Here is a 17,266-nt window from a genome sequence, read left to right on the forward strand (position 1 = left end):
TCCCTGGAAAGTATACTGCCAAGGCAAGTGAATTTATCCATAACACTCACTGTTTTCCATTTGCTATAATTAACGATTCCACATATTGATGATGTAGTGTTGGTTGGCGGAGAACCTGTGTTTTCTTGGTATTGTTAGGCCAAATTTAGCACAAGCAGCAAAGAATCAATCCATACTCAGCCTCAGAGGCTGCAGTGAGTGCAGGACCAACTGCAAACAAGTCGTGCCCCAACTCCCCTTTTACTTCAGTCTTGGCTTATAGCCTTTTCAAGTTAAATATCTTGTTGTCCTTTGTTCCTGACGAATGCACTGCCAGAGTTAGCTCAGTGTTTGGGAAGCTTGGGAGGAAAGTATGGGAGAGAAGAGGTATTAAATAATTTACCATCAGTGCAGTAGTTGACCTTGATGCTGTTTTCGTCCCCATCGAGGGCATCTTGCTTCACTCCATTGGGGACTGAGAAAGGTTAGATGAAGCAAGCCATTTTTAGGGCACCTGTTCTAGCCCCTTCCTCACACCAGGAGGTGAGCAATGTGGTCCTTAAAAGAGGCTGCTCAAACACCAAAGGGGCAGTTGAATCCCATTGCCGCTTCACTACAGTCAGATGACCCACGGCCCGGGCTGGCTGGCGGTAAGATTGTGATTGCAGTTTCCCGTGTGTCTGAACCTGCTGCTTCATCACTTCCCTGTGACCACAGGTGAAATGGGATGGGTGATGTCTTTGGACTGGCACATAAACAATTTAAGTGAGGCGGAGTTGTGCAGAGTTGGTGGCCTCTTTTCCAGAGTCTTCAGAGTCCAATGTCAAGACAAAAAATCAGGATGACTGGCGATGGCCCAGGATGCAGTTTAGCCCTTCTTGCCAAAATGGTTTTACCAGGGTGTGGCTACTGCGCGTGCTCCAGCTTCTTGGAGTCGCTGCTGAGAGTTGGGACAGGTAGACACTACATGTGGATGAGCATCCCAGAGAAGGGCTCAGCAGCCTGCCCAGCAGAGGGGCTCATTCTCTGAACATCCCATATACCTGAAATCGTGATGGAATATGATTGTGCTGAACTCTTCTCAGCGTGATGACCAGCCGTGGTTCTAGAGGACGCAGGATGAAAGCTGCTTCGAGAGGGGAAGGACATCAAATACAGAATGAGACAACTAGGATTCCCGAGGACTCAGGTGATGCCTGCTGCTGTCTCCTGCCCAAAATGAAGGGCTCCGAGCATGAATTGAGCCATACTGTTTTTAGGTCTGGCTGGTGAGAAATGGTTTTGCTCGACTCTACATGCTTGTAACAGGGTTTTGTTTTTCTTGCTTTCTCGATGGGAGGTAGGGAAAGGAAAGTGGGAGGGAGAGGAGGCTGTTTGTTTGAAAATAAAATTTAATTAAAAACAAAAAGGTTACGACCCCCTGCAAAAGCATGCCAAGGACTGTTATTGTTAAGAAGCAGACTTGACAGCAAAGTGCTTGGAGGATCCTTTGCTCCTTTTTACCTCTTCCCATCTCCCCTCTCTCCTAGCCTAACCGCCGCTACCACCTTCTGCCCTGGGGCCCTTCAGCAGCCCTGGCGCTCCATTTCGTGGCTGTGAAGTCTCTCATTTTGCCCTTAAATCAATGAAGAAACTGGGTTAAGGCTGGGAGTGTGCTGGAGCCAGTTCAGACTGAGTACCCCGTCGTTAAACGTTGAGGATGATTATTTACTCCTCAGAATTGAGCAAATACTACAAATCTGGGCATTTGGGGCAGCTAGGTGGAGCTGCAGAGGATAGAGTGCTGGGCCTGGAATCGGGAAGCTTCCCGAGTTCCAGTCTGGCCTCAGACACTTGCTAGCTGTGTGACCCTGTCCAAGTCACTTCACCCTGTTGGCTTCAGTTTTCCCATCTGTACAATGAGCTGGAGAAGGAAAGGGCAAACCACACCAGCATCTTTGCCAAGAAAACCCCAAATGGGGGCACGAGGGGTTGGACATGACTGAAGAGGAAAAACAAATCCGGGCCTGACTGTTTTGTTGCTTGTCTAGACTTAAGAAAGTGATGGAGAAAATGTCAAACGTGTAGATGCAAAGGATGTCAGCACATCCTGGACTGGGGCTGATTCTAGCCCCCCAGGAATTGCCTGATGACCCATCTCAAAAATGCAACATCCTAAACAGAAAGGCCCAAAGTCTACCTGTTCACTGTGCCTTCTGTTATGTTTCTGGTGTCACAGACCCTTTGGGTGATTGAGTGGGATCCCAGTCCCCAAGCCCATGGTGGGGGACTCTCTCCTTATTGATGCCTGCATGGGGGAGCATGGTGAGAAAGGGAGAGGGGAGGCTCAAGTTGGCTTTGAAATTGCTGTGTCTCTTTAGACTTTGCCTCAGTCTTGTAAAATCCATGCCTTTGCTGTTTTTCATTTCTTATGATCTTGTATTTCTTAGGTCTTGTAGGATTCATTCTGTTTTCCTCTGACACGTGAAGGGCCTCTTCTGAGCCGCCTGGAACAAGCCACCGGCATGCCCAGGCATCCTCTAGCCAATCCTCTTGCATGCCTGCCTGCATGATCTTCTGGCTTTAGGCTGGCTGCACTGTGTCCTGTGTCAAGGTCAGTCACTTGTGCTGTATCTTACCCTTTTTTGATTTTGGCATCATCTCCACCGTTTCTTAATTGTCCACCACGTCATCAACATTCTTTACCTTCTGCTCCATGGCCTTAGCCTTGTCGCCTTCAGGCTTACCCTCCTTGAGATGCCTCTTGTCCTAGGCTGCTGCCCAAGCTGGGACCCCATTTGAGGAGGGCCTCCAACCATCCAACCAAGACCACTTCAGCTCCAGCTTAACTCCACCCCAGTACTCCCCAGGACTTAGCACAGTGCTCAGCACACGCTCCCTTATTCACCCTTCTCTCTCGGCCATCCACACATAGCTACCCGAACGGCACAAAGGCTTTTGGGACTTTTTTTATACACGCACACACTTGTTGCACAGAAATACAAATAGTTACTTTTCGGACATTGTGTCCTTGCTTCAGCATAGTGGGGCTGGCTCAGGCCCCAAAGCATTCCCACTGAGGCACTGTGCCTAGCAGGGCGAACTCAGACCACAGCGGTGGCAGCACAACAGTGCTCTGGCCTATTAAAGGCCACAAGAGCTCAAGTCCTTCTGCCCTGGCACAGGGGGTGGCAGTAGACTCTGGCAAAGCAGGTACACATCTGGGCTCCCAACGGTGCTGGATGAAGAGAAGGAGGTAGAGATGCCAGCTCCTAGGAGGCCAGCTGGAGAAAAGGGAGCCCTGGAAAGCGGAATGGCAAGAGGACTGTTTACTGTCATGTACAGCTGCCTGGCCCTTCTCCACTGATGCCAGCAAGTCCTTGAGGAGACCCAAGACTGGCAATGGGGAGGAGGTGAGAGGATCTGAGCAGCCCCTACGGAAGGCCTCTCATTAGGCAAACATTTGGTAGCGCACCTCTCCAGAACCACCAAGGAAAAAGAAGGGGGCAGCGGTCCAGAATCGTCCTCTGTGCTGCTGCTCAGGGAGACAAACCCACTCTGAGCTGCCACCACCTTGCCCATGAGCCTAAAACTCAGGCCTCGGCCCTCCCTGGGACTCTCTCAGGTTTGTTCCTTTTCCTCCTTCGGATGCTCCCTGGGTCAGGCTTCTGGACTATCTGAGGCCAGGGCTGCCTATTAGCAGCCCCAAAATCATTTGAGGTGCTAAAAGGTCCCCTCCGACAGAGGCATTAAACAAGTGACCTGCGACATACTCACAAGTTGGGTCCAAATCAGACTGAAATGTCACTGGGAAACGTGGAACAAAATCCATCAAAATACAACAGAGATGTTAACATGTGGTTTTCTAAGTGTGCTAAGTGACCCCATTTCTATTTGAGTTGAACCCCATTCCTCTAGAAGACCTTAAGGACCTCACCCCCACGAGGGGAGGGGGCAGCCCTTCCCCCCATGCTTGAGGGAAAGTTCATGGCAAACCACTCCAGTATCTGCCAAAAAACTTTTCCCTCAAAAGGTATGGAGACATTCCTCTAGCCCTGGTTAGCCAAGGGGTCCAAGAGCTGAGCCTGTTGCCATCATGTTTCCTCATTCCTCGAATACAAAGCAACCCTGAGGAGGGTCACAATGTGTAAAGCAAGCAAGGAAGCTTCACTCAGTTCCACCAAGTCAATTCTCCCTTGGTTAACTGTCCACCTACGCATGTCTTTTTTTTTTTTTTCTTCTCCCCAGTGTCAAACCTAAAGTATCAGGGGACTGGCCTAAGTCAAGTCAAGCCCAGCCCAGAACAGCTGTCTCCTAAGTTCTGGTATGTTATCATCATTCTCTGATGAAATTCTTTGTTCTTGGGTTCAATTTAGCTAATGGCTCATGGATGCTACTGGTGTTTCAGAAACAATAAGAACCATGGACCAGAAAGGGTAAGAGACAGGATCACAGAGCTCGCAGGAACGTTAGAGATGAGAAAGTCGACCAACCTTGTTTGGCAGGAGGAAAGTAAATAAAGCCCGTGAGGAAAAGAATTTACTCCAGGTTACAAAGGTATGAAGTGATGGCAGACTGGAACCCAGGCCCTCTTGCTCCAAAGCTCCTTTGCCTCAAGCTCTTGGATTCTGTATGGAGCCTCATCGGAGTCATCAGCCATCTCAAACGACTACTGGCTTATTTCCTCATGTACTTTCTGCCCCCTCCTCGAAGGGCTACTGAAGTTCAGGTTGACAGAGTTTTATGAGCTCAAGGTTCCAGAGGCCACAGTAGGGTGGGAGCCATGGTTCCGAGAGAGTTCACCCCAAGGGGGCTCAGAGAGAGTTCACTCCACTTTGGCTCAAGAGCGAAACTCTCAGCTCATGGGACAATAACCCTAATCGAAAATCACTTAAATGGCATTTTCCCCTGGCTCTGGCACAGGAAGTAGGTGGCACGGTACAAAGGCTGCCAGCTCCAAGCAGGGCCCATGCAAGGCATCCTTATCTTCCAAGAGTTCAGTAATGTCTCCCCTCCCTCTCCCCCCAAAGGAATTCACCAACGAGATGTGACTCTATCTTTAGGCCGCAGTGACAGAAAAAAAGACACACATAGGTTTCAGAACCAGCTTTAAATAAAGAGGGAGAAATATGACGAGGAAAAATCGGAAAGGAGAAAAGGCCAGATTTTTTTTTTTCTTTGTGGGGGTAGGGGTCTGTGGAATTGGAGGTGGGGGGTGTATATGAGCCGGGAGCCAACAAAGACTTGGTCTCAATGAACTCATTTCTTGGGAAAGTAGAAGGGGCCCCCTCCGTGGCAGCACTGAATAGTCAATCTGGCCCTCCAATCCAACCCTCATCTCTAGGAATGGCATTCCCTTCCCTGAGGCATGTCGCACTCCCTGAGATGACGTGAACCCCTGCCAAGCCAGCCCCATTCTCTGGAGCAAAGCCAGAAGGGGGCATTGAGGGCTCTCTTGCCCTGAAGCACCAGCTCAGAGAGGTAGTGAAAAAGAGTTGGAGTCCAGTTCATTCCCCCCAACACTCAAGGATTCAAGTGTCCCCCACCGTTCTCCCCGTGTTCTCCGTCTCCTGACCCCCACAGCCCAGTGGCTTCACTGGTACTGTCCGTAGCCTGGGTAACTGGGGGGCGGGGCAGAACCTTCCTTGGGGGGCAGCTGGCCAGGATCTTCTATGAAGGGGGGTGCTGGAAAAAGAGACAAGAGAAAAGAGGGGAGAATGGTAGAGATAAGGCCTAGGAAAAGGGAAAGAGTGAAGAGAAATCCAGGAGACAGAAAATGGAGGACAAGGACAAAAGAAGATGAAGATGGGTAGGACCAAAGGAAGAGAGACAAGGGAGACAGAGGAGGGTAGGAGGGAGTGACAAAAGAATGAGAAAGGGCGGACCCAGGAGAAACCAAAGCGAGACTTTGGGAAGATGGTTAGATAAAAGACAATGGCAGAGGAGCCCCAGCAAAGAGAGGAAGGAGACTGAAGGGGGTGGTGCGAGGTCCCCTCAGCATGCCTCAAGAGAGTGACTCACTGTTCCGGAACTGCTGAGCTGTGTAGCGGGTGAGGAGGATGCCCACGCCTTCGATCAGGGCCAGCAGGATCCCTCCCATCATGGCCGATCCCACCATGGCCAGAGGTCCACCTGGACAACAGGAGGGTGACAGGTGAGTGGCCTGATACCTGGAGGGTCTCCAGGGAGCCTCCTGCCCTGCATCTCACAGTAACGGGGTAAAGAGACAAAGAAGGGCTGGGGGTGGGGAGAGAGAGGTCGGTTCAAAAGTCACTCACTGCGAGCTGCCAGCACAGCACCCGTGAGAGCCCCGCTAGTGATGGAATTCCACGGGTCCTCCTTCCCCCGGAGTCGGACGAGTCCACAATCAATGGTAGAAAACAGGCCACCCCAGACAGCAAAGCTACCTGGAGGAGGAGTCCAGGTGGTAAAAGGCAACGGGAGAGGGGCAGCATTTGGAGTCCCCGAGCCTGACTCGGTGGTCAAGCCTGAGGATCTTCCTGGCCAAGCCAACTCTCCCCAAGCACAGACATCTGCCTCCCAGGGTCCCACTGTGGGCACATGCGGCCCGCTCCCCTCCAGACCCCTTACCTCCAATCTGAGGGGCCCGGGTTCTCACCGCACTGACGCTACCCCGAAAGCGGTGCCGGATGCCCTGGGGAGGGAAGGAGGTGAGCTGATGAGGACAAAGGAGAGGAGAGAGACGGAGGGCAGGCAAGGGAACAAGGGCTAGGTTGAGCAGCAGCGAGTGCCGTGCCCCCCCCCCCCCCCATCAAGCTCCTCTTCTGTTTGGGTAGACAGAAGAAAAAACAACCAGGATGTCATGGTAGACGGGCCCTTTGACGTCATTTGCTGGCTTTCCCTCCCAACTCACGGGCATTTCCCAGGAAAGGGGAAACCGAGGCCTAGGGGACTCACTACTGGGGCATTTCGGAAGCCCTTGATAGCCTGGAAAACGCCTCCCCCGATGACTCCCATGGTGAAGGCCCCACCGCAGTCGTCCACAATCCTCCAGGGGCTGCAGAGGCGGGGGGGGGGGGGGGGGGGGTTGGGGGGGGGGGGGGGGCCCCCCCCCCCCGGCCCCCCACCCCGGTGGGCCCCGGGGGGCACCCCCGGCGGGGGGGGGGGGGGCAGGGCACGGAGGGAGCCCCGCTGCCCGGCCCTCAGGGTCAGCCCGGTCCGGCCTGATGACCAGAAGCTCTCAGAGGGTACACAGGCCGGCAGGCGGGCTGGCAGCTACCTAGCCATCCCTCCTGTCCCCCGCCCCCCCCCCCAGGAGAATCGTCCATCGCAGTCATGGGGGAGCAGGAGAGACCTAGCGTCCAGAGGCGGGGCAGCCGCGATAGCTCCCCCTACCCGCCTGTAATGGAAAAGTCTACAGCGGGCTAGGACCAAGCCTGGGAGAGACCAAGTGTGCGGGCGGCGGGGGGGGGGAAAGGGGTGGAGCGATGGGAGGCCAGATTCCCCCTCTCTCGGGGGTTCAAACGTCGGTCCCCGTCTCCGCCTCGCCCTAACCCTAACCCGTACCAGGGCTCACGTGCGTACTCCTCCATGACTCCTTAGTTCAAACGCCTCCGTCAGAATCCGGGATGCCCACTCCAAAGGCGACCGTCCCACCTTGAAGCCTCGCAAGCCGCCCCACTCTACGACTCCTCCCCCTTCCCGCCTCTTTCTGCACTCCACCCCCAGCACCAGGAGAAGGGACGCCGGAGTCGCTGGACGCTTGCGCAATCCACCACCCTCCCCTGTGTACCGAAGGGTTGCCGGGGAAACTGTTCCGCGCGTTTATTGGCTGTTTCTTTCCTTGGCCCCTCCCTAATGTTCCTCTTTGCGTTCACTCATAGGTCGACCTCGGAAATAGAGAAGAAAGAAGTGATTTGCGCGCGCTCTCACAGGCTGCCTGCCAGTCGTAAGTGACACGTGACGTGGAGCGCCGAGTCCTACCAGGAGCGGACGAAACCTTCCAGAAATGAAGGGGAAAAAAAAAAAGGGGGGGGGAACCGCTGCTTGTCATTGGCTGACAAGCGCGCACATGCGCACAACTGGTAGGGCGAGGAGCTGGTTGGACCAGACCTGGAAGGTCCTCTGCTGGCCGCCCAGTAAGCCGGGGTGGGAGTGGGGAAAAGCCCGCGAGAAGGAAGTGACGTCACCGCGGCGGCCAGCCCGGGTGGCTTTCCTCCTAGAACGTCGGCAAGAAGCGCCGGCCGCTCTGTGCCAGCCGCGTTCCGCCGAGTTCCCCGGATCGCCCCGAGCGAACGAACGAACGAACGAACGCCGATCGTAAGGCCTCGCCATGCCGCTCCCCGTGGCCCTGCAGTCCCGCCTGGCCAAGCGCGGCATCCTCAAACACATGGAGCCCGGTGAGGCGGCGGCCCGCGGGGCAGAGGGGTTGGGGGGCAGAGGGCACGGGCAGCCCCCGGCCTGACTTCCAACCGGCTCCCTGCAGAGCCAGAGGAAGAGATCATCGCCGAGGACTATGACGATGACCCCGTGGACTACGAGGGCACCAGGATCGAGGGCCTGCCGCCCAACTGGTACAAGGTGTTCGACCCAGTCTGGTGAGCCCCACCGCGGGACAGAGGAGGCGTCCATAGGGGCTTGCTCCCCGGGCAGTTGGGTGGGGGGCCCTTGCAAGGGGCTTTGGGGAGCGTGCCCCTGGATCCGCAGGCCTTACCTTCGAGGCTCTCTTGTGCAATCTCTCAGTGGTCTTCCTTACTATTGGAATGTGGAGACAGACCTCGTGTCCTGGCTGAACCCCCACGATCCCAGCTCCGTCATCACCAAGGCAGCCAAGAAACTCAGAAGCAACTTGGGTAAGCCCCTTGCCCCTCCCCAGGCCCAGCATTTGGTCATTCTGTAAAGTCAAGTCTCACAGAGACAACGTTTGCTCTTTTGGAGAAGCCCCTCCCCTTCCCCTTCTTGTTCCGATCCTCTGCTTTACCTGGTTTCTATGCCTTAGATCCAGAAGATAAGCTGGACCGTGGCTACGAAAAGCTGGAAAGGGAGGAGATGAAGGAACGACGTTACCACCGAAGGGAAGAGTTGGCCCCCTACCCCAAGGGCAAGAAAGGTAGGTGGCAGTGCGAGTGCAGCCAGTGGACAGAACCCTCCCCAGGCCCCCAACACTACAGCTCTGTATGGATTCACTCAGCCCTGTTCTAGTGCTGCCTGGCCTTCTCAGATTAAGCCAGCATTTACTGGGTTTATCGTGCCAGGCTTTGGACGGGGAAAGACAAAACCCCAAAGGGCCTCTCTTCTCAAGTTGCTCGTAATCTGCTGCGATGATAGGACACATAGAGACAATGATCAGAGAAGGGTCGAGGGATCATTTTAACACCTGCTGATGGACGGTAATTTCACAGAGAAGACAGCACATGAGCCAAGCCACAGAAGCGGGCTGAGAGACTGGAGTAAGCAGGGGAGGGCATGCCAGAATCAGGGAAGATAGCGTCTGCAAAGGAATAGGAAGCACAATTTAAGGAACACAGTCTACAAAAAAGAACGTGGGGTTCTATGAGGCACATAGTGGAGGATCTTTAAGGCCAGGCTGAGGAGTTCGGTTCGTTCTAGAGCTAGTAAGAGTCCAGAAGATTTCTGAGAAAGGAAAGCGACATGGTGAAACCTGAACCTTAGGAAAATTATTTTAATGAAAAAAGGATTAGAGGGGGGGAGTCTGGGAAACCGGGCTGTCAGTTAGAATCTATTACAATAGACTAGTCCACAGGCGATCTGAGGTAGGGCGGTTGTGCTAAGTAGGAAATAGGGCAGAGACTGGGCAGCTGATCGGACGTGTGAAAGAAAGGTGGAGGAGGCTGCCTCCCATACCTAGAAGGCTGCCATTGACAGGACAGGTCTGAGGAGGGGAATGTTTACTTCCCTCTTGGCCATTTTGAGTTGGAAATGTCCTGCAAGCAATTGGAGGTGCGGGCCTAAAGCTCAGGGAGTGATTCTGGGTTTGTAGATTTGGGAGTCATCTGCACAGAGATGACTGAAACCACCAGCAGGAGCTGCTGTATTCAGAGATAGGAGAAGACTACTGCCAGCCTCTCGAGTTGCTCAGCTTCACAACTTCTATCTGTGAACACACCTCCACTTAACAGAGCGTAAGCTCCTTAAAAGCATACGGTAAAACCTTAACAAATGGTTCATTGTCCTGAACGGAAAAAGGGAAATTCATTTGAGGTGGCCAGGGACATCCGTGTTTCTTTTAGTAGTTTCTAGAACATGAACACACACACACACACACGCGCCCACCTCGAACCCCCTGTGGAATAGTCAGAAGTAGCTCTTTCTGGGCCTTAGTTTCCCCGTTTGAAATGATGGGGTTGAACTAGGTGGTCTCTTAAGGGCCCTTTCCATCAGTAACATGTCACAAATGGGTACTAGCATCTTTACTCTCTCCACAGCCAGCCGGAAGGATGAAGAGTTGGATCCTATGGACCCCAGTGCCTATTCTGATGCCCCTCGGTGAGTACCTCTGGAGGCCCAACAGGGTCCAAGGTTTGGAGTCTTAGGCTTTCTGTGTGCTGGCATATTCTCCCATCAAATGGATCATGGGATGGAGGGGGGAGAACAAGACTGGTTATCTCTTTTGCTACCAGTTTCCACCCTATTGATTCCTCTCATCCCCAGAGGTACATGGTCTACAGGTCTCCCCAAGCGAAACGAGGCAAAGACAGGGGCTGACACGACAGCAGCCGGGCCCCTGTTCCAGCAACGGCCATACCCCTCCCCAGGGGCAGTGCTTCGGGCCAATGCTGAGGCCTCACGGGCCAAACAGCAAGACTGAGACTGAGCCCGAGCCCACCCTCTCTTCCAGACCTCTCCAACCCTTGTGTTCAAATAAAGTGTTTTCCTTTCAACTTTTGTCATTGGAACTCCTGGGGGAGGGGGGCACAGAGGAAGAAGCTGTTACAAATTTATTTTCAGAGGAAATATTCCCTACAGAACTTGGCTCCATCGATACTTTGTAGAAGTCTCAGCCAATGAACGGGAGAGGACCAGAGGTCAGTAGTGTTAACCTAGGGAGTTAGAGGGGAAGACCTTGAATCCCCCCAGCCCAAACTTCGAAAAGCAGAGGGATGGGGGGAGGGAAGAAAATGTTTAACGCCTTAATACTGAAGAAGCTGCCTCCAGTTCCACAGGGAAGCCACAGGACCAGGGGATCCTCAGAGCAGACATGGGAGGTGCTGGGAATCTTCGGTCCCCCAATCAGACAAGGGGGTGGCTACGACCCCTTCTCCTTGGCCAGCAGCCTGCAGGGGAAAGAGAGAGAGAGCCCAGGTGGCTTTCTTTCAGATGTTGCCATGAACCTCCTTGGGTTGGAGGGTCAGGGGAATTAGAAAAGGTCCCACTGCCTTTTCTGTAGATAAACCCCAGTGTTAATTGGGTTAAATACAGCAAGGTCCCATCTCCCCCTACTTAGTAAGTTGCACGTCAACTACATAAATAGAATTTCTTTATTTTGGCATTTGTACACTTGACCCTGGCCAATTGGTCATTTTCCTGTCTTACAAAAATTAGGACTGATAACCATCACCACCACCGCCACCCTCTCTCCCCAAAAAGCCTGGCAACAAGCAGCAACTCTCAAGTCCTCTGTATAGTGGGAGCCTTTGGGGAAAGGGTGGGTTAAAGGGTTAATCAAAGTGGGGGGGGGGGATGAGACCTCTTTCTGAGCCAGGATTGTATGTCTTTATACAATCTGAAGCTTCATCTCATTCTCCCCCCTCCCCAAACCAATAATCTTCTTTGGTCTCAGATTCAGACTTGATTCTTTTCCTTTCTTGTCTCTCAAACTCCTCCTTACCCTGACTTCTCCAGTTCATGTTCTGACTGAATGTCTCCCCATAATCCAATGCTCATTGCCCGTCTGGCCCAGTACCCCTGCTCAGTCTTATTCCACCACCCGTCCCCAACACCATAGGGTAACCAGTGGGACACTCCTTCTGGATCAATTCCTCTGGGAATTGGAGGGGAGGTGGGGAGCCAGACAGATCCAATTCCTGCCCCTCCCCTAGAAGCTGGCCCTGGATGGAAGGAGGTGGAAGGGCTAAACCATTCTTCCTTTGCTGGGAGGCATCAAATGCTGGGAAAAGGGAAATGGGGAGCTGTTTCCCTGATTTGCCGGGACTGGTTGGAGCCTGAGATGAGACTGGTATAGAGATACAGGAGAAAGGCTTTATATGATGGGAGAAGAAGGGTAGGAAGCAGTTCCATGGAATTGCAGGAGATAAAGACACTGAGTAAGAGGAAATGTGTGCTGGAAAGCATATCCTGATGCCCCCTCTCAAATGGTACAGACCCTGGTGGAAATGGGTCAAAGTGAGGGCATCAAATGCTGAGAAAGGGAAATGGGAAACTGACCCCAGAGAACTGGGTAAGGCCCCTAGGAAGGGGCCCATGATCTGGAAAAATGAGTGAGATGTGTCAAAATAAGAGGAAAGGGAAGAAGAGTGAGCAGCGTGACTTTACCCCAACTAAGAACTTGGAACATCTTTTAAAAACAGCGTCTATATTGACCCCTGTGGAGGGGTCAGCAAAAGTCAGAGTACCCCATGAGACCTTGGGGCAAGGGAGGCAGGGAGGGAGATGGGCACACGCTGTATGTGTGTGTGTGTGTGTGTGTGTGTGTGTGTGTGTGTGTGTTGGGGGGGGTGTGGGCGGGGCAGTGGAGAACCGAGGGGAAGGGGTTGGGAGATCTGGACTCCCTGGCGTTTCCCCAAACTCCAGCTCTGCTCCCAGACGTCACTTCCCCAGTACTGACTTGGGCAGGAAGGGCTCCTCCTCGGGGTCCGCATGGCGGCCACTGGCCAGCGGTGCTGTGTTCTGAGGGGGAGGGGTGACCGCGGCAGCAGTTCGGGGCAGGCTGTAGAGGTAGACGGCCCCGATGACCAGACCAGCCCCAAGTGCAAAGAGTGGATCCACCTGGAAGCCAAACAAGCGGACGGAGGCTGCTGTGGAAACGACAATGGAGAGGGAGGTGGCGAAGCCTTTGAGGATGTTGTCCGCGTATTTGACCACCACAGCCACGAGCAGGCCACCGAAGGCCTGGTTCAGCACCACCCCCCACACGGCTGGCGTGTAGCCAAAAAAGAAGCCTTGACTGGCCACGGCCCCACCCTCTGCCCACCACAGCCCTGCCAGGCCCAGCAAAGTCCCAAAGAGGCCCAGCTGTACATTCCTCAGCCACACCGACCCTGAACTACCCTTCAGGATCTTCTCAAAGTAAACGCCAGCAAAGCCTGATGACAGGCATGAAGCCACCACAGCTGCCAGCCCCACGCCAGGGTTCTGGCCCCCTGGGCGTGGTGACCCATTGCTACCACCTGCCTGCTGGACCTGGACGAGGGCCACACCCAGGAAGAGCAGGAGCAGGGAGGCCCACTGCAGGCGGGACAGGCTCCGGCGGAGCATGAGGACTGAGAACAGGGCTGTGGTAAGGATTTTCAGCTGGTATGTGACCTGTGGAAGTGGAGGTAGAAGGCAGGGTCTGAGGGACAAGGATGCCCATGGAGGAAAAAGTAGGTCCACCCTATCTCTTTCCCCCACACCTTGCCTTGCCTTGCCTTGCCTTGCCTAGCCTAGCCTGACCTGGCCTGGCCTGGCCCAGCTTCCTCCTTTTCTTCTTCCTTTCCCCGCTCCCCTTCTTCCTCCACCCCTTAACTGACCTGGAAGGTGGCAGCTGGCAGATTGGAGATGGCCACATACTGCAGATTGTTTTGGAGAGTATAGATGAGGGAGGGCACTGCCAGCTTCAACGTGTCCACGTACTGGACCAGGACAGCTTCGTGGAGGAACAGCACAAAATGTTTCACGTTCCCTGCACCGGGAGGACGAGAAGAAAGGCGGCCTGACTCTTAAGCCCGTCGGCTCTGATCCCGCGCCTGCCCACCCCCCTGTGTGATCTCGCCAGCTCCGTACCCCTCTTCTGTGCGAACAGCAGCAGCAGACAGGTAGCTCCCTTCAGCACTTCAGCCATGACCACGGCGGTGGTGGCGAAGAAGCGATCCCCGGGCAGGGTCCGAGCGTACCGGATGCTCAGGATCAGAGACGCGTTCTGCACCACCAGCACCGCCAGCGATGCCTGCTTCAACCACCGGTGCTGACCTGCAGGGGAGCCCGGGGCAGAGGCCCGCATCAGAGCCTCTCCTCGCCCTCCTGGCGAGGACGCCGGTGCGTCCCCCCTCTCTCGTCAGAAGGCCACCCTGGGCACTCACGGGTGCCAAAGGAGACGGGGCCGACCGCCTTGGGGAGACGGCGGGGGCACCCCGAACCCGAGGAAGAGGTACACGTACGCGTTCGGACCCACGGCCAGACACGCGTGCGGCCGGGTCCCCCCCCCCCCCCCCCCCCCCCCCCCCCCCCCCCCCCCCGCCCCCGCCGCCCCCCCCCCCCCCTTACTTGCGCTGGGCAGCCCAGGTTGGTGGTGCCCCCCCGGCGGCCCGACGGTTCCAGCCGCTGCCCCTGCCGCCGCGTCCCCTCCGCCCGCGCCCGCCGCTGCCATGTTGGCACCTGCCCGGGTCCGTCCCCTCGGCAACGGCCCGGGCCGCCGTTTCCTTCCGCAGGCTCCGTCATTTCCGCTTCCGAGAACCGAGGGGCCTCATTGGCTGCGCCCGCTCGGGGACCCGCCCTTCCCCGCCCCGTGTGCCGCCGCCAGCCCCGCTCTCCCCCGCCTCCGCCCTGCTCGGGCTCCTCGCATCCTCATTGGCTGGCCACCACCCAGGAGCCCTCCCCTCGGCTTCCTCGCCCCGCCCCGGCTCCAGCCTTAGGGGAACCGCAGTGAGCAGGTTGGTTGGGGTCGGGAGCCCCGAAAGCCGCAGCGGGAAGGCCCCGATTCCAGTCCCGGGGACCCCCCTCTAGGAGAGATCGATGCCACAGCCTAGGCCAGGCCTGGGGTTGCAAGGGCCTCCTAGGGCTCGTTTTAATGTTACACACAGGTTCGAGGGGCTGAGAGCCTGCTGGCCACCGGCCGCCCTCCCTTCCCCCTCCCGGCGTCCTCTGGTCCAGCCGTGACCAATTGTCCGAAGTGTTGGCACAGCCTCGGGAAGCAGCGGCCGCCTTCACGGGAGGAAGGTGAAGAAGTCAGACTCGTTGGGCAATCATCGACACAGGCCCTCTGGCTGGGCAGGGGCAGGGGCAGGGGCAGCTGCTTCAAGGAAATGTCTGTGTTTGAAGAAGCCAGGAGGAAGAGAGCCTTAAGCTCCCAGCCTTCTTTTCCACCCCAACCTCGGGATCTCTAAACAACATATGAAGGAAAGGGGGAATGGGGGGGAGGGGGGAGGGGTCTAGTGTCTGAAAAAGTCCCCATCCATCCCTGAGAGCAAGAGGAGAACGGGGAATGGACTAGTAGGTCCCTTGGGTGAGGTCCGGAGAAGCATCTCTGAACAACCTGTAAAACCAGGTCAACAGTGCAGCCTCAAAAGACTGGTCCCGTTTGGGGGACCCCGAGTATACAGGCTCTGTTCCTCCTCCACCACTGTTAGAAAGCCGGCCACTCTGGGGTACTGGCATCACAGGAGACCGTGGCATCACCAGAGAGAGGAGGCAGGATTTCCGAAGTAAGTGCTAAGTGCTCCTCCCCATCCTGCATCCAGGGGTCTCGAAGAATCTGCTCCAGTGAGGGCCGGTTGGCAGGGTCAGGGGCCAGGCAACGTCGGATCAGGGCCTCACAACCTGCAGAATGGGGCAGGAAGTCTGTGGCCCAGAGGGGAAGGAAAGGGCAGGGGAGGGAGGGGGCATGGGAGTAATCCCAGGAACTGGACCTTACCTGGGGACACGTGGCAGTGGAAGCGGAGCCGAGCACCTAGGATCTCCCGGTCATGCTCAAAGGGGATGTCGCCACAGGCCATGTCATAAAGGAGGATGCCTAGGGACCACACAGTGGCGGGTAACGCATGGTACTGCTGCTGAGAGATCCATTCTGGTGGGCTATACACCCTTGTTCCTACAAAGCCAGAAGGTCCGGGGACCCATGTTTGAGACTCACCAGGCACTAGGCTGCCCTGTCCCCTTTTGTTCATCCCCTCCAGCAATCCGCAAACACCACCGGCCTGGGCTCTCACCATCAAAGTCAGTGTAGGGCTCATCCCGGAGCAGGGCGCCAGAGCCGAAATCAATGAGCTTCACTTCACCCCGCCTCAAGTCCACTAGGATGTTCTCATCCTTGATGTCTCGGTGGACTACACCTCGGGCATGGCAGTGGCGCACAGCAGCTACCACCTGGCTGAAGAAGTGGCGGCAGCGGCTGTCTCCCAGGGGTCCCCGCTCGGTGATATAATCAAACAAATCCTGGCCATGCTCTGGTCGCTCAAGCACCAGCAGGAAGCTCTCGGGGGTCTCAAACCAATCCAGCAGTCGGATCACACCCCGATGACCACCCCCAGCCCCGACCTTCCTCAGCAGGGCCACCTCCAGGGGGCACGGGCCTGAGTCAGACTGCAGGAAGGCAGAAAGTGCAGGGAAGAGCTGCATCACTCGGACTCTCACGTGGCCCAGAGGAGCCTCCGAAAACCTCCCTCCCCTAGGTGCATGTATAAGAGGGGTGCAGACCTGTCTCCTGCCTGAGAGACAGTTGGGGACAGCAGGAGGAAAAGCCCCAAATTTAGCCTCAGACTCTTGACACTCACTAGCTGTGTGATCCTGGGCAAGTCACTTAACCCCGATTGCCTCACAAAAAAAAAAAAATAAAATAAAGACTGGGTTGAAATTTCAGCTCTGCCACTTTCTATCTGTGGGACCACGGGCCACTCAGTTCTCTTCAAGTCTGAGGGTTCTCGATCTCATTATCGCCCACTCCCCCACTGCCACCCAGCAGCACAAGAGAAGCCCAAGGACACACAAGATTCCCATATCTCACCCAGATAAAGGGGGGGGGGAGGGTCTTCCTACAAGGGAATGTCTTCAACACAGGCGCCCCTTTCCCACATGCACAGCTGAGGGGGAGTGTTCGGCGCGCAGAGCAGCTCCCAGAGAGAACGTGCCCCAATATGGAGGTGAGTTCTGGTGCCTAGGGCACTCACCCAACCTGGTCAACCATGAACTCCCACAGATGGGTTACAGACTCCCCCCCCCCCTTCGGGGATGCAGACCTAGCCCATCCTTGGCCAAAGGGGGGACAGCCCCTTAAAAGAGATGAGTCACCCACGGGGGAAGGAGGTGGAGAGCATACACACCAAGGGGGCCCAGCCGAGGACGCGGCTCCGGGGGATCAGCTTCACAGCAACCTGAGAGAGAAGGCGAGGAGCCCAGGGAGATGGTGGAGAAGCGAGGGAGGGAGTAGATCCGAGGGGAGGGGCGGGCGGGGGAG

The 17,266-nt window shown here is 55.7% G+C and overlaps 4 protein-coding genes across 5 annotated transcripts in view; 1 reads left to right on the plus strand and 3 right to left on the minus strand.

Moving 5' to 3' along the window:
- Positions 1-5,049: 5,049 nt before the first annotated feature.
- Positions 5,050-7,810, minus strand: TIMM17B (translocase of inner mitochondrial membrane 17B). Of its 2 annotated transcripts, none has more exons than XM_027841148.1 (6): positions 7,712-7,810; positions 6,877-6,976; positions 6,550-6,613; positions 6,237-6,365; positions 5,980-6,090; positions 5,050-5,643 (listed from the first exon to the last, which is right to left on the minus strand). In XM_027841148.1, exons 2-6 carry the CDS (start codon positions 6,934-6,936, stop codon positions 5,552-5,554), a joined length of 456 nt encoding a protein of 151 aa, XP_027696949.1. In that variant the 5' UTR covers positions 6,937-6,976; positions 7,712-7,810; the 3' UTR covers positions 5,050-5,551. The 2 variants fall into 2 exon arrangements, with proteins under 2 accessions (XP_027696949.1, XP_027696948.1); XM_027841147.1 differs by lacking the exon at positions 7,712-7,810 and adding an exon at positions 7,486-7,668.
- A 337-nt stretch (positions 7,811-8,147) lies between these two features.
- Positions 8,148-10,820, plus strand: PQBP1 (polyglutamine binding protein 1). Its single transcript, XM_027841146.1, has 6 exons — positions 8,148-8,318; positions 8,405-8,516; positions 8,662-8,771; positions 8,918-9,028; positions 10,365-10,425; positions 10,591-10,820. The coding sequence occupies exons 1-6, from the start codon at positions 8,252-8,254 to the stop codon at positions 10,745-10,747; spliced, it is 618 nt and encodes a 205-aa protein (XP_027696947.1). The 5' UTR covers positions 8,148-8,251; the 3' UTR covers positions 10,748-10,820.
- Positions 10,821-10,859: 39 nt separating this feature from the next.
- SLC35A2 (solute carrier family 35 member A2) lies at positions 10,860-15,063 on the minus strand. The gene is given in 8 exon segments (XM_027841196.1): positions 10,860-11,213; positions 12,725-13,422; positions 13,629-13,780; positions 13,882-14,067; positions 14,362-14,509; positions 14,512-14,640; positions 14,677-15,018; positions 15,049-15,063. Coding segments are annotated over 8 exon segments (1,698 nt in total). The 3' UTR covers positions 10,860-11,185.
- PIM2 (Pim-2 proto-oncogene, serine/threonine kinase) overlaps positions 14,736-17,266 on the minus strand; it is a 3,175-nt gene continuing 644 nt past the window's right edge. Inside the window, exons 2-5 of the mRNA XM_027841145.1 lie at positions 17,133-17,183; positions 16,023-16,395; positions 15,728-15,904; positions 14,736-15,633 (exon numbers count right to left, since the gene is read on the minus strand). Of these exons, the coding sequence (XP_027696946.1) occupies positions 15,440-15,633; positions 15,728-15,904; positions 16,023-16,395; positions 17,133-17,183 (795 nt within the window). The 3' untranslated portion in view covers positions 14,736-15,439. The remainder of the gene's footprint in view (positions 15,634-15,727; positions 15,905-16,022; positions 16,396-17,132; positions 17,184-17,266) is intronic.

The sequence above is a fragment of the Vombatus ursinus genome, unplaced genomic scaffold (genome assembly GCF_900497805.2).
Source record: "Vombatus ursinus unplaced genomic scaffold, bare-nosed wombat genome assembly UNPS02014853.1, whole genome shotgun sequence".
NCBI classification, from domain to species: domain Eukaryota; kingdom Metazoa; phylum Chordata; class Mammalia; order Diprotodontia; family Vombatidae; genus Vombatus; species Vombatus ursinus.